This window comes from Cebus imitator, unplaced genomic scaffold (assembly GCF_001604975.1).
Source record: "Cebus imitator isolate Cc_AM_T3 unplaced genomic scaffold, Cebus_imitator-1.0 Scaffold113, whole genome shotgun sequence".
Lineage (NCBI taxonomy): Eukaryota > Metazoa > Chordata > Mammalia > Primates > Cebidae > Cebus > Cebus imitator.
The window spans coordinates 526,307-542,770 of NW_016107428.1; the positions used below are offsets into that span (position 1 = coordinate 526,307).

At 35.6% G+C, this 16,464-nt stretch overlaps 1 protein-coding gene across 2 annotated transcripts in view; it reads left to right on the forward strand.

The window, feature by feature from the left end:
* Positions 1 to 16,464, forward strand: part of LGR4 (leucine rich repeat containing G protein-coupled receptor 4) — a 106,153-nt gene that overhangs the window by 85,281 nt on the left and 4,408 nt on the right. For both annotated transcript variants that reach the window (XM_017538725.2, XM_017538727.2), the window contains 13 exons: positions 1,400 to 1,615; positions 2,440 to 2,511; positions 4,270 to 4,338; positions 5,523 to 5,594; positions 5,776 to 5,847; positions 6,152 to 6,220; positions 7,772 to 7,843; positions 9,228 to 9,293; positions 10,084 to 10,155; positions 12,374 to 12,445; positions 12,744 to 12,869; positions 14,019 to 14,134; positions 14,713 to 14,796. In XM_017538725.2, coding sequence (XP_017394214.1) covers positions 1,400 to 1,615; positions 2,440 to 2,511; positions 4,270 to 4,338; positions 5,523 to 5,594; positions 5,776 to 5,847; positions 6,152 to 6,220; positions 7,772 to 7,843; positions 9,228 to 9,293; positions 10,084 to 10,155; positions 12,374 to 12,445; positions 12,744 to 12,869; positions 14,019 to 14,134; positions 14,713 to 14,796 — 1,178 coding nt within the window. The remainder of the gene's footprint in view (positions 1 to 1,399; positions 1,616 to 2,439; positions 2,512 to 4,269; positions 4,339 to 5,522; positions 5,595 to 5,775; positions 5,848 to 6,151; positions 6,221 to 7,771; positions 7,844 to 9,227; positions 9,294 to 10,083; positions 10,156 to 12,373; positions 12,446 to 12,743; positions 12,870 to 14,018; positions 14,135 to 14,712; positions 14,797 to 16,464) is intronic.

Below are 16,464 nucleotides of genomic sequence, written 5' to 3' on the forward strand. Positions count from 1 at the left end.
ATGAACAAGTCTAAAAATGTGTGTTTCTAGGTAGATTCTTAAGGCAGCTGCTCAATGTCCTAAGCTCTCCCTTTTTAAGTGTTCTTTCAGTTATCTTGACTCTATTAGAAAGAAAGCTTCCATCTGATATTCACCAGGACCAATGGTCTTTAACCCCTGCTGATGTGTCACTAGGAAGGAAAATGCATCTGGGGCTGGGAGCAGTTAATTGGGACCAGGGGCCCAGAACCTGACTGTGGTGGAAAGGGACAGTTATGGCAGGAACTGAAGTTGGAACAGTGTAAGGAAACAGGAGGCACAAAAACCACTCTAAAACTCAGAATTTCCTGAACTTGAAAGTTGTCAAACTGTTTCTTTAAAAAGATGCTGTCATTTTGAATTTTTAATCAGTTTTTTTTGTGTTCTGTAATTTTCACAAAGAGGTCCAAGGCTGTGAGGCATGAATATAAATGATGAAAATATATCAACAAGGGATTTGTGAGGAGAAAGCTATGATTTGCCTGGCACATAGTGTCCCTCATCATATTAATACCAGATTGTTGAAAAGCAATTATTCCAACAATTACATCTGGTTATGCCAACAATAATACGTAGGACTTAGTTTCCTGATTTTCATATGGGGACTTAACTTTAAGTATGAGTAATCCTATTAGTAAGGTGTTCTTAATTCCAAAATTTTTGGAAAAATTGAAGAAGCTTTAAAGCCACAGTAACATTGATTCAAGGAGCTGCTTAATTTTTCCAACAGACAATTTGACCTTTTCTTAATAATTGTTAATTTTGGCACACAAATTTTTCAAAAGCACTTAACTGCTAAGAGAATAGGAAAAAGTTGCTTTGCCTGTACATGACACTTATATTTTTAACTTGCCTAGAGGTAATAAGGGTGATTGAAATCTATTGAAATTCTTTGTTGTTATAAACAAATTCTAAGTAGTTTCTAATATTTTCCTTTGGTACAGAATCAGTAACGAGGAAATTTAATGTCTAATATTAGTTATAATGTAACATTGGAAGTAAAGTAGCTTATTTGGTCAGTTTAGTTTCTTTTTTTTTTCCCACATATGTCTGATAATTATGCTCTGAAACATAATTTCAATATGAACTTTGTGAGTTTTTTAAAAAAATATATCTTTCTGCTATAAAGTTACTTCTTAGCCAAAGATAGTTGAAGAATATAGATTTGGATACATGCCATTCTTATGAAGGAAGAGAAAGAACTGACTTTCATATACTGGTCATGAAAATGTTATTAGATTTTATGAGGACTTCCAGTGAAATTAAAGATGGTCATTTTTATAAGTCCTTTTTGTTTTGAAAGCTTTGAGAGTTGTGAGACTTGGACTGACTCATTTCACTAGAATTTGTTACTGAACATGGTTGTTTCTGTTTCTGTCAGGCGTTTAGATGCCAACCATATTACCTCAGTCCCCGAGGACAGTTTTGAAGGGCTTGTTCAGTTACGGCATCTGTGGCTGGATGACAACAGCTTGACGGAGGTGCCTGTGCACCCCCTCAGCAATCTGCCCACCCTACAGGCGCTGACCCTGGCTCTCAACAAGATCTCAAGCATACCTGACTTTGCATTTACCAACCTTTCAAGCCTGGTAGTTCTGTAAGTATTTATTCCTTTTAATTCCATATATTTGTATGAATTGGGATACAAAAACAGGGTTCTTCTGACAGATTATTATCAAAGTACCTCACTGATTATGCTCCTGAATAGTTAATGCTTGAGGGAGCTGCTTTTGTACAAGACTAAACAGAATAGGAGAATTAAAAAAATTAATAGCTGATAATAATTGTTGAATCCCTCAGATAAATGGCCAGTTGTGATCATGAGAAGTAATTGGGTCATTCAGCACATATTCCTACAACTTTTGCTTGTGTCCCAGCTGTGTATTCAATGTTAAAAGAAGGGAAGTCACCTTGAGATGTCCATAGAAGTTAGTCCCAGGGTTATTTCATGTTTTCCACTTGTTCAGAGAGTATGTGATATACTGTGTTTTTAATCTTCCAAGACATAACAAAGTAGCACTGCTTTTAAAATCTGTTACAGATCTCACTGGTGTAAACTACACACTTCCTCCACACCATTACCCTCATGTCCTCAGTAGGAGAGCTCATCAAATTTTGCTTCATATAATTAAGAGCCAATCAAAACTTCGTTTTGATATGAATAAATATTAAATAGCCTTCCACGTCTGTACCTTACTTCCATTACAGATACTTTCTCTTTCCATGGGGTAGTCTATGTTCACTGAGTCTTTGCAGTGTACGTAGCAAGAGATAATTACCCAATACCATTTGTTTTCTATGGTCAACTGTTGATATGTTTAGCTATATCATTCATTCACACACCAATTTAGACATATTAAACAATGATAATAGTTGCAAATGGGAGATGGAAATGTCATGTTACGCTTTTTTTTCTCGTAGGCATCTTCATAACAATAAAATTAAAAGCCTGAGTCAACATTGTTTTGATGGACTAGATAACCTGGAGACATTGTAAGTATATTCATATTTTGAGCAACTGCATTGTAATATTTAAAGTGCAATTTTGTACTTCACTGCAGAAAAATAAAAAAGTATTGGCCTTGAATTCAGCTCCTTATTAATTCACTTTGATAACTGACTAAATTCTTGCTAGCAAAGGACCCAATTATGAATACTAATCTAAGATTATCACTAAAAATTGGAAAGTGTGAATTGCATATTTTCCCCCAAACAATACACATTCAAAATGGCTCAATCTACAAAGATTTATACCTTTTCAGAAATGTTGGTTTTGTTAAAGGCATGACAGTTTTGGGACTTATAAACTTCTAAAATGAATTCTGGATAGTTTTGTTTTTTCCATGACCTCAGTTGCCTTACTAATTGTTAACACTGGGTTTGAATACTATATCTGATTTCACATGTAACAAATGAAGATTTTATATTTTGCTATGATACTTTTGTTGTTTCCACTAGCTAAAGTGTTTGGGACCTCTGGCTGTTTCAACTGTACATTGCACCACGATATAAGTAAAATCATTGTGCAGCTGTGTATATTTGAGAGAAGGGTCTTTATTTTTGTTGCTTTAGCCTATATTAGTTGCCTTTATTGCCTTTATTCAAAGATACATAATTTTTGCTGTTGTGATGAGTAAATGATTCAGAGAAGGTCCCAGTTACATGGGTGAGTAAAGCCTAATTGGAATGCTCAGGGTTTGTAGTATTTTATTTGACTGAATTCTCTGGTTAACTGTCAGTTAAGGAGAAGACTTAAAATCTTTTAGGACTCTATTAATTCGCTTTCCTATCTAAATTAGAGGATAGGAAACATCAATGGATATTTGAAAGTAGAAGATCTTGTAGAAGATAGTTCCAAACTCAGATCTCCTTTGCTAAGTGTGTAAGTTTTAGTGTTATAAAGGAATCGGTTTCCTAATCCTGGGCCATGTACACTATTTCATTTATGTTAAAATTAAACCTCTTCAGAGTTAAATTTTTATTTGCCATTTTATTTTCCATGTTAAAAAAAAAAGGAAAAGGAAAACAAAATATGTCTCAAAGGAGCTGAGCTTATAATTTTATTTTACTTTCATTCTGAAATCAATCATGCTAATCATATGCCAATGTACTCTTTATGTTAAAAGAAATTAAACTCTAAACACTCCCAAAACTAAGACGCTTTTAGTACAGATCACTATGACTTAGCTTTCTCCTAACTAATATAAAATTCTCAGTAATTCGTAACCTGCATGAAGGACAACAATTGTGTGAATCTACCCTGGTCCTTCTGATTATTCTTATCTCAGGTCATCATGCTGTTGTGGAACTGAGGTCAGCTGCTCTTATACCAGAATTTCAGGAAGCCACTGTGAACTCCAAATGGAAACCTCAGTTTCACGCTATGTCATTTACAAATGGCTATTCAATGAATTATATTCTAGGATGAATTTCCAGAGAAATACTATTCAGATGATTTATGTATTTAATGCATCAGAAATACATGATTCTGAAAATTCTTTGAATTTGTAAGTTTGTTGACCTAAAAACATCACAGAAGAAAAATGATTTTTCTCTATTCAGTATTGTAAGAAAAGGTGTAATTTCAGTTAAACTCCTACATGGCTTTTAAATGACAATATGGTTGATAAGGGAAGATTACCATACAGAGGATGTAATTAAATATATATATCTATATATCTGTAACAAAATCCCTTATGAATTGTAACCACTATTCAATATTTTGATATATTTTCACCCATTTTTTTCTAGGGACTTGAATTATAATAACTTGGGGGAATTTCCTCAGGCTATTAAAGCCCTTCCTAGCTTAAAAGAGCTGTGAGTATTGCTTCATTCTCTTTATGCCTTCATATCCCTGAAACTCACCATTCAATGTTCCAACAATGAGATTTTAGAACATCTTGTTCCATTACATATAATCATAATACATGCACACAAACACACAAATAATCATACAAATTAGGTTGTGTTCGATGGCACAGATGATTTTGAGTATAGATTGCTGCAAGGGGTTAAATGCTAGTAAAACAAAAAGTCCTGATGTACAGTTTCTGCCTTTAAGGAGCTTGTAGTCTTAGTCACACTGGGGAAGCTGACCATGTTAAGACAGGTAGCTGTTTCTAGGTAGAAATCAATGCTGAATGGATAGGATAAATAAATCATTCCAGAAGAATACCTAGTTGAAGCTTGGAGTCACTGCAGAAAGCATCACCAAAGGAAAGGAGTTTGACTAGACTTGAAAGAATAAAAATATTTAAACAAAGGAATGAGGGGGCATTTTTGTTTTTGTTTGTCTGTTTTGGGACAGGGTCTCACTGCGTTGCCCAGGCTGGATTGCCATGATGCAGTGGTGTGATCACAACTCACTGCAACCTTGACCTCCCAGGCTTAGGTCATCCCTCCCACTTTAGCTTCCTGGGTAGCTGGGACTGTAAGCCTGTGCCACCACACTCAGCTGATTTTTAATTTTTTTCTAGAGATAGGGTTTCATCATGTTGCCCAGGCTGGTCTCAAACTCCTGGGCCCAAGTGATCCCTTCAAAGTGCTGGGATTATAGGTGTGAGCCACTGTGCCCAGCCTGAGGGAACATGTTGGATGGGTAGAGATAGTGACTATATACAGCACAATAGGGACTGTGTGCTGTGAGCTAGTTGATGGTGAACATTCTAAGAGGCATTGCCAAGAGACTAAATACAGGCTACAGTGAGAGAGATTTTGAGGTTAGAACACCTGTTTATCATGGTCTAAAGCTTTTTTTTATGATGAAGCAACAGATAAATGCATATGAGGGATCTGATACATACCAGGCTAAGCAGTGAGTTAAAAAAGAATTAGGTATGATACTGAAAAAGATAAGATAAAATTTTAGATTTCCTATGTTTAAAAATTTTCATGTAGTCATTATCATTATAATTTATAGAATGCTAAATAGCAGTAGTTACTTGAGTTTTATTTCAGAAGAGGATAATGCATTTCAAAATACTTTTCTCCTATCTTTCTAGAGGATTTCATAGTAATTCTATTTCTGTTATCCCTGATGGAGCATTTGATGGTAATCCACTCTTAAGAACTATGTAAGTATTTCTGAAAGTTTCTTTTAATGTATAATTATGTGAAGCTATGTCTGTAGCTTGCCAAACATCTGGATAAATAAAGAAAATTCAGGCTTTTAATATGTGTATATTGTGAACATAGATTTAATATTAGAGTGCTTGTGAATATGTGAAAATTTTGCTTTTTTGGGTATTTTCACAGACATTTGTATGATAATCCTCTATCTTTTGTGGGGAACTCTGCATTTCACAACTTATCTGATCTTCATTCCCTGTAAGTATATGAATTTAAAAATAAACCTGAATATTTATACAGTTGTTTTAATGGAAAACAAGAATTTATTACTGGAACTCCAAAAAACAAAATCTTTAAAATTTTTTTCCTCCTTGGGCATAGGTTTTAATGGTTCTTATTTTTGTCAACAGTCAAATTATCACACTTTAAGGTACATTCAAGAACATTCAAGAGATGAAACTAGTTTTATTTTTAGTTTTACTTGCACTGTAATTTTAAACTGTTTAAAAGATGGAATATGAAAAAAATTAAAAATTACTTTGTCTTTCTCAATTTCTTAAAGAGTCATTCGTGGTGCAAGCATGGTGCAGCAGTTCCCCAATCTTACTGGAACTGTCCACCTGGAAAGTCTGTAAGTGTGGCCTTTTGAAGAGGGGTTGTATAAAGATAACACTGCTGGACAGTCAGCAGGGTGCCAGGGTCTTTTAGGGACAATGATGGGTTTATGCTGATTCCTCCAGTTTCCCTTTGCACATATCATGCATGGAGAAGAATATGTTGAGTTTGGGGTCAGTAAGCTTAGGCAGAGTAGAGCCGATTATGTAGATAAGATCTGAAAAGTTTACAGAAAATACAAGGCAATAACGAAGTGCCAAATTAGAAGCAGTGTTTTCAGAATTTAGAAGTGGGAGCAATCGATATAGATTATCACAGAAGGCTTCCCGGAGGAGATGGAATGTTTGAATACTGTCAGGTTTTCCAGAGCTGGGTCTTTTATTTAAGGCAGGATTAGTAAAACTGGAAATACCAAATGTATTCTCAGAGATGGCATATAGATGAGCAAATATAGCTAGAATTGCATGTTTATAATAGGATGGGGGTGGCATGGAGAAATCGGAGAATTGTTTGGGATTAGATTTTAAAATGACAAGCTTTGAACATTGGACATTGGACATTTGGTTATGGCAGTTTCCCAGTGAGTGGTCTGTGCATGGGTTTATAGGTGCACTTAAGATCTTGACCTCAGCCCTCCAGACAGCCAGGTAGGGCCTGAGGCAGCTAGAGCCTCTAGCCACAGGAGTCTTACTGCAGCACGCCATTTAACTGTTACAATGGTCACATGTGACAAGATTTTTTTTAAAAAAAAGAACTTGGAAAGCACTGAGGTAAGGAGTTTAAACTTGGCTCTTAAGGCAGCTGGTGGTGTTGAGAATGTTTGAGCAGGTAATGTGAGGAGGGTAAGGAGATAGAGACTAGAGATGGGAAGGGAAGGAGGGTAAGAACAGTGAGGCAGCCGTGGGAATAGTCCACCTGACCGGGTGAACACATTTAATTATGAGAGCTCCAGGTCTTTACTCCATCACTGGATTTGTACCAGGACAAATAGCATGGTCTGTTTGAGATTCATCCACCCCTCTCTGCCTCATTTCACTCTTTCTCTGAAAGAATTAGATGCTAGAAACAAAACAGAGGAAGAAATAACAGGAACTGGTGATAGACAATAGAAGGGAGCATAGAAAGGGAGGGGAATAAGAGAACATTTCCGAATGCTGAGCCAGTTAACTGAAAGAAAAGACAGAAACAAGGTTCCGGGACAGGATGCAAGTTGGTTTCAAATGTCTTGGGTATAAGAAAGTGACAACTTGCAATTAACTGTGACCAGACTGTGTGACTGTGGATTAGTGTTTTCCTCTTGGTCCATGTGGGAAATCAAGCCCATCTGGACAATATCAACATCTCATGTCACATGTGTTTTTGACTGTGAAGATGATATCAGAATTGGGGATCAGTTCACTTTCCTGCTGCCTAACTTTAAGGAATAATTAGGCCATGGGATGTATAGAATCTAGTCCATATGTAAATATATGAGCACTTATTTTTCTATCATTTTTCCATATGGGAATACATTTTGCTTACTGTCTTGAGTTGAATTATTTCTTACATGAATAATGTTTTTCTGCAGGACTTTAACAGGTACAAAGATAAACAGCATACCTAATAATTTGTGTCAAGAACAAAAGATGCTTAGGACTTTGTAAGTTGGATTCTTCTTCCCTTTTCCTCATACCTTTTGTTTATATATTTATATAGGTCCAGTTTTATTTTTAAGGATCTACTTTCATAAGGTGGTTTTGAGGTATAATTACTTCTTAGTTGCTCCCTTCCTGTTAAGGAGCAGATGTTTGAGTTGTCTCCAGGGTGGGTAATGTGCATTTGAATTAGGTTTTAGGGTTAGGAATATATCATATACTTGTGACTTTATTCTGAACAAAGTAAAACCAAGCCAGGTTCTTTCTTAATTTTTTCTCATCTGAGTCTTTGTCTTTATTCTAGTTTCTTCAGGGGTCTATCTCCTTATATTCTCCTCTCTTTCATCAGCAACCTAAACAGAGCCTAAATCTTTATTCAATCGGTGATGAACTAAAGCATGTAGCTTTCTAAAAACTTTAGGCTGACCTAGAAACTAAAAGTAAATAAAGGATGTAAAAATGTCACCAGAATAAACAATTAAGTTATTAAGTTGTTAATAAGTATTCAGTGGAGGGAGATAGTAACAAAATAAATGACTGATTGATTAAGCAAGTAAAGTCATACATCCACTTAACAATGGGAATACATTCTAAGAAATGTCAGGGGGCGCTTTGGTGGTTTCTTCTAGGCTATATGATATTATCTGTTGCTCCTAGCCTACAAACCTGTACAACATGATAGTGTACTGAATACTATAGGCAATTGTAACACAATGGTAAGTATTTGTTTATCTAATGTAAAAAAGTTGGAGCAGATTAACAGTGTTATACTCTTATGGGACCATATCATTGTATATGGTGTCTGTCATTGACCAAAACTGTTACTTGGATCATGACTATAATTTAATGATATAGTGGCGTATCAGACTTAAACACAATGACAACTTGAGAAAAAACTGCAGTGGGACTGAGAGTTAACTAGTTCTGGTGTTTGATGTAATATAAATGTTTTTTAAAATGTTGATAAGCATACCATTTCTCTTAGAGCTTTTCAGTAAAAGAATATAATAAGTTGTTTATGGCATAAACAGTATTGAAAAAATACAAATTTAAAAAAAAACTAGTTTTACCATTAAAACAAATTTTCTATATTTAAGTTTACATATTTATGTTTTTACTTTACATATATACTTTATATAAATGTATTTTTACATATTTTATAGTGTCTGTTCAACAATATATACTTGAACTTTATAAATCTTAGGCTTATTGTATCACTGAGGTATTCGAGAAGCTTACAAGTCTTAGGAAAAAAATAATTGCTTTTCTTATTCAGGCATATCTCTTTATTACAGATCTTAGCTCTGCTGTCAATGCTTCTGAGTACCACTCTTCTAATATAGTATTCTGATAACATAGCATTAATTTGTTAATTTCCATTGTTTTAAGGGACTTGTCTTACAACAATATAAGAGACCTTCCAAGTTTTAATGGTTGCCATGCTCTGGAAGAAATGTGAGTTGGTCTTTGACTTACTCTTTTTGCTGTGGTATATTGTTAGTTTGTTGAGCATTTTCTATTTTTAATAGATGGATTTAATAGTAAGAAATTAGAAATTCTGATAATCAGATGTTCCCATGAATAAAATATCAAATTGAACTAGATGTGTTCATGCAACCAGCATGTATTATGTATCAGGCATCCCATGAAACACCATACAGGTGAAGTTGGTATATATTTAAAAGAAATGGAAAAGAAAAACTTGTCCAGCTATTGAGGGAAATCAGACATGAATGCCAGTAGCCATCATGTCCTATGCTGGACAGCTCTGGTGGAAACTGGCTGGGAGACGGGGAGAGGGAGGCATTAATTCTCCCATTTTAAATCTGTTTAGTCCTGTAACTTTATTCCTGTGGTATTTGTAATGGTTGTGTTGTTTTGGTTTCTTTTCTCCCTGCATCATCTTCCATCTCTTATTGCCTGAGTGGGGTTGATAGGCAATTTAGATAGCATATCAGTTAATTCCCAGTATAATATGGGATGTAATACCAATTAATCTAACTCATTTCATAAGTGAGAAAAGGGCAGTTCTCTTTCAACAAGATTACTGTTACATAAGAATAGTTAATAGTTATTAAAACTTAGAAAAATTCAAATAAGAAATGTTATAATGCTATTTTTCAAAATAGAAAGTAACTTTTTTCCTTCTCTGTATCTCTTTCTCTTTATTTTTCCTCTGTCCTCCTCCTCCTTCTTCGCCTGTCTTGGTCTTCATCTTCTTTCTTCTTTTTCTTTTTTTCTTTAGTTCTTTACAGCGTAATCAGATCTACCAAATAAAGGAAGGCACCTTTCAAGGCCTGTTATCTCTAAGGATTTTGTAAGTTTGTCTATGATTATTAAAGGCAATAAATTTTTTCCAAACTAAATTAATATATAGTTATGATTTCTGTTACTGTGTTACTAGATATACTTAAAGACATAATTTTAAATTTTAGCCTGACCAGCATGGTGAAACCCTGTCTCTACTAAATACAAAAAATTAGCCAGGCATGGAGGTGCATGCCTGTAATCCCAGCTACTTGGGAAGCCGAGGCAGGAGAATCACTTGAACCCAGGAGGCGGAGGTTGCAGTGAGCAGAGATTGTGCCATTGCACTCCAGTAGGACAACAAGAGTGAAACTCTGTCTCAAAAAAACAAAACAAAAAAAGATATAATTTGTGTTCAGTTAAACATTATTTTTAGACTTTACCTAAAATATTATTTTAGACTTTGCAAGATTTTTAGACTTGCAACTTTATAATCTACTTTCAATATTTTTTATTTTAGCTAATTGTTTAGCTATTTTCATTGGCAAATAGAAAAATGTCTAATGTGTATAACTGAAGTGATGTAGCTTGTATGTTTTCAAGTTATAATAGTGAGGTATGCCAATTCATTAGGGCAAGGGTAAGCAGACCATAGCCCACGGGCAAAATCCAGCTCGATTCCTGGTTTATCAATTAAGTTTAATTGAACACTGCTAGGTCTTTTGTTGAAGTGCTGTCTAAAGTTGCTCTTACCCCACTATAGCAGAATTGAGTACTTACAGCAGAGAGCATATGACCCACAAAGGCGAAAGTATTTGCTATCTGGCCCTCTACAGAAGAAGTTTGCTGACCTGTGCGCTGGAGTATCTATCATGACAAATAAAGCTCATAAACCACAGAAGTACTTATTTAAAAAATCATTTGAATTTGACTACATATTTGTTCTAGGAACTCTCAAAAGCACTTGGGAATATAGAGCTGACTGAGAGAAACCTTGTCAGTCACTATTCCTAGAACTTTTGCACAGAAAACACAGTACACTAAATTAGTGAACGTTTTTTTCTATTTTTTGAGACACGGTCTCTCACTCTGTCACTCAAGCTGGAATGCAGTGGTGCAATGACAGCTCACTGCAGCCTTCAACTCCTGAGCTCAAGCTATCCTCCCACCTCAGCCTCCTGAGTAGTCGGGGGACTACAGGTGCACACCACAATGCTCAGCTAATTTTTTTTTTTTTTTTTTGTAGAGATGAGGTCTCCCTATGTTGCCCAGGCTTGTCTCAAACTCCTGGGCTCAAGTGATCCACCTTGGCCTCCCAAAGTGTTTAGATTATAGGTGTGAGCTACCTTGCCCAGAACAACATTTTTCTGTTACAGAAAAAGTTTAAAAAATTGACAGTGAAGTAAAATTACATATATTGAATATCCCTTTTAAGAGATACAATGTGCACTCTATTAGAAAATATTTAATTGGTAGTTGGATTGCTAAATCATCTTAGGTTGTAGACTAACTTTCTGTGAACCTACGCAGTCATAGGGAAGAAGACTGGCTCCTAGTTGCCATCACTTTTAGAATACTGATAAGTGACAATAAGAAGCTGGTCTTTTCATGATTTGGAACCAAGTGTATTGAGTTTCTTTGTTATCTAAGAGATGTGTCTCAGAGTAAATTTCTTCAATCTTTATATTTCCTTTAAGGTTCTGTGTAATTGTGTTTGTAGATTATTTCCATTTTATTAATTGTATAATATCAGAATTTCTCAGGGTATGTTCCTAAATACACAGCTGGCCCTACTGTTGATGCAATTTCCTGCTTAGGAAAAGAAGGGTATCTCCAGCCCTCCTGGAATGCTCTTGTTTGCATATTGACTGTTTGTCTTCTCTTGGGACCTTATAACTAACCTTTGAGAAGGCAAATAATGTAAAGTCTGTTTTTATTTTCAGCTTTTTCAGAAACTGGGCTTTTCCTCACTGAGTTAGCAGTACCAAAGGTTATATCATTTATATTTTTGAATTGATATCAGAAAGATAAAGTGGGAAAATTCACAACTGTTTTGAAACAGATGCCAGCTAGAATTACTGCTATATGGAACATATTCCAAGAAATAGACTGTTGTGAAGGAGAGGCATTCAACATAAACAGGAAAAAATGTTGCTGGGTGAGATTGAAGAGCTTTGTTATCTTATCAGCAATATTGTGTTACTACCTCTAATTTTAAAGTATAGTCTAAGTAAGTGGCATTTTGAGTATTTATTTGAAAGATTAACATGTTACATTTATAATTGCAGAGATCTGAGTAGAAACCTGATCCACGAAATTCACAGTAGAGCTTTTGCCACACTTGGGCCAATAACTAATCTGTAAGTAGATGATTATGCAGTAATGTCATGAAGGTAGTAAACTAGTGCTATAGGAACATCTGTTTTAACATTGTCAAATCAAAGTATTTTTCTGTTTAGTTGTTCCCTTGTATAAATGCTAAGCTGTATTTATAGTAAAATCTTCTCAAATGGCAAGATACATGCTAGACCTATCATTTTGGCATCCCTACTTGAACTTCATATTAGGGATCTAATATTTATGCTGTGAATACATGTACAGATGTTTTTATGTTATTTACATCTTGGTCATTAACTTAAAGTCTCATTCATATTTTAGAGATGTAAGTTTCAATGAATTAACTTCCTTTCCTACGGAAGGCCTGAATGGGCTAAATCAACTGAAACTTGTGGGGAACTTCAAGCTGAAAGAAGCTTTAGCAGCAAAAGACTTTGTTAACCTCAGGTGTGTTTTTGCTTATTTTTCTTTTTTTTTTTTGAAGTTATGGTAGGCTCCAAAATTATAGAGTGTCCTGGTTTTTTGCTGTGGTTCTCAGATTTTCTGATAGGCTATAATTTAAGGGTATTTTCTACCTCCATCATTGTAAATTTGGTAAAAAATAGAACATAAACATTATTCCATAGGTTTTAAGACCGTGAACTGGAGCCCTTGATGTCCTCAAAGAGATAATACAGCTATTCATCAGAATGTTTTTTTTTAATACAGTGGACTTTTCATTAGCAATAAGATAGTAGAAACCATGTAAATGTGAACCTGCAGAAAACTGATACAATGCTATAATACTTCATGAAGATTTTAGAGGTATGAGGGACTGCATAAAATACAGTAGAGAGAGTGCTTGAGAATATTGTTATGAGGCCAAGCACAGTGGTGCACGCCTGTAATCCCAGCACTTTGGGGAAGGCCAAGGTGGGCGGATCACTTGACACCAGGAATTCAGCCCAGACAACCTACAAAAAATACAAAAATTAGCTGGATGTGGTGGCACGTGCCTGTAGTCCCAGCTACTTGGGAGGCTGAAATGGATCACTTGAGCCTGGGAGTTCTAGGCTACAGTGAGCTGTGATTGCACCATTACACTGTAGCGTGAGTGACAGAGCAAGACCCTGTCTCTGACAAAAGAGAGAGAATACTATTGTTGAAGAAGAGAATAAATATTTTCATTGCATTTATTTAAACAAAGTAAATTTATTTAATGGTATAAAGTCACAAATGACCTACCTGGGGCATTAATTTTAAGTGATACTATCAGTTTCATATGATAAATTGAGCATAGTGAATACATTTATAAAAGGAGTCATAGATATTACTTTAAATTACAGTACTGCTGTTAAATTTTAAGCATAGTTTGATTTATATCTGACTGTTAAGAGAGATCTTACAGAAAGGGAGAAAGCCTTGGTGTCATCTGATACCACAGCTGTTGTCACAGGTAAGGAAACTGAGGCCCAGAGAGGATGAATGACCAGCCTAAAGCACATGACAGATCTTTCTGATTCGTAGGCTGGGGTTTTCAAGTTTAAAATACTTTTATAAAACAAAACCATATCTGTGAAGTTGCTATTCAATGTAGATTTTACAACTTTTTTCCAGGTCTTTATCAGTACCATATGCTTATCAGTGCTGTGCATTTTGGGGTTGTGACTCTTATGCAAATTTAAACACAGAAGATAAAAACCTCCAGGACCACAGTGTGGCACAGGAGAAAGGCAAGTGCATGAGTTTTAGAAAATAGAACACTCCTTTAAGGCATTGATTAAAGTTTCTGTTATTATAATCACTTTGTGAAGGAATAATAGGAAATCTGTGAGAAAAATGACATTCTCTGGCCAGGTGTGGTAGCTTATGCCTGTAATCTCAGCACTTAGGGAGGCCAAGGTGGGAGAGTCATTAAAGCCCAAGAGTTCAAGATCAGCCTGGGGAACAAAGTGAGACTCTGTCTCTGTGCTAAATTTTAAAACTAGTCGAATTTAGTGGCATGTGCCTATATTCCCCACTACTTGGGAGGCTGAGGTGGAGAATCCCTTGAGCTGAGCCTAGGAGTTCGAGGTTGCAGTGAGCTATGATTGTGCCACTGCATTTCAGACTGTGCAATAGAGCAAGAACTTGTCTCTAAGAAAAACCCAAACCCAAAAGAAACAATGGCATTCACTATGCTATCAGCATCCTTAATGTGTTATGGAGCCTTCTATAAGGAGAACTTATATACAGAGAAAATTGCAGGAAAATATGGTTCTTTTGAGTTGTATAAGGTTTTAATTAAACATACTTTGTGTTATATGTTCAGGTACTGCTGATGCAGCAAATGTCACAAGCACTGTTGAAAATGAAGAACATAGTCAAATAATTATCCACTGTACACCTTCAACAGGTATGCCCAGCCTATTTTGCCACCGTTACTCATGTTAAACAAACATTAGGCAAATATATCTAAATCTCCTGGGTATAGATGTGGTTTCTGTAATAGGGATGATACTAGAGGTTCTTGTGAGGCCTTCTGATTTGTGCTTTGTATAACAACCAGCAGCTTAGGAATCTTTTGCAGAATCTCAGGCCCAGACCTACTGAATCAGAATCTGCATGTTAACAAGCTCCCCGAGGTGAGAGTTATACACGTTAGAATTTTGGAAGCACTTTCTTAATGCTCCTCTAACTCTGGGACTAGTTCTATAAGTTAGTAGTATGTAAAGATTCTGTGTGTGTGTGTGTGTGTGTGTGTGTGTGTCTGTGTGTCTGTGTGTCTCTGTGTGTCTCTGTGTGTTTAATGTAGCCTTGCCCTCCTTTTTTCTCCTCACTTACTTCATTGACTTTGTAGTCTTGGGAAATTTATTAAGTTGACACCACATACTTGGTCATGATTGTCATAGTCTGCCCAATCTACCAGAGAAGATGTATTTATAATTGTACGGTAAAAGAAAGGCTTAAATATTTTAGTTAAATTGTGTACACAAAGTAGATTCCTTTGTTAATGTAATATCACAGGAGAATCTGGACATTAATTTTATAACTCAGAATTATAAGTATTATGGATTCACTAGTGATTGCTGCTGAATTGTGAGCTTAAGGGGCTGCCTATGTTTCCTATGAATACTTTCTTGTGTAGAGAATAAGCTCTAAGTTACCAGATAAGTGAATGTGATTGGCAAGAATCATCTAAGTTTATGTAATTTATTTTATTGTGTGTTAGCGTCTACATTAATTTGTAAAGATTGAGGTACAGCTCACTCACTTGTCCCACTGGAGTTCATGTGCATAAAGAGAATGTACATAAAGAACTGATGATCCAATGAAAAGGGAACAGGTTTTTAAAGAGGAAGCTGGACTTGAATGTGCAGCGTTTCCATTTTTTCCACCCCGAACCTAAACTTGGAGATTGGCCAGGAGGAAAGCTGGTCTGAGCTCATCCCTTTGGGCTGCTGTGGGGATGAACTCTGCAGGCCTGCCTCCCCCTACTCAGTTGTAGTAACACAGAGACACGGATGTGCTTGCTGCAGAAGCAGGAAGTAGAGGAAAGCTAGGATCCTCCTGTTAGCACCAGAGGATGCCACAGGCTTCCAAAGACAGGGACTGGATTGAGGCTGCTTCCAAGGTTTTTTTGGAAAAGTAACTTTTCTCACCCATAAAAGCGTTCTCAAAAGGTGTTCTCTTCTCTCAGGTCGATGAGCTACCCCTTCTTCCATGAAGGATGAGTTTAGATAACAGAGTTAAAGGTGATAATGAACTTTCTCTTAGCACTTCCTGAAGGGGGAGTTAAAAGGAAATTTAAATAAGAGTTTCTTGCGATAATTGGAAGACAGATAAATGGTGCAGAACTGGCTTTTTAGGTCTGTGAATATCTTAACAATTGAAAATGTTTTATTGGATATATCATTTTCATGACAGTTCATAAAACATGTTTTTTAGGTAATTGTAATACATAGTTTTCTTGTGTTTCATAGTCAGAATCTTGTTTTTCCTTTCTAATTTTTCTTTTTTTTTTTTTTTTTTTTTTTTTTTTTTTTTTTTTTTTTTTTTTTTTTTTTTTTTTTTTTTTTTTTTT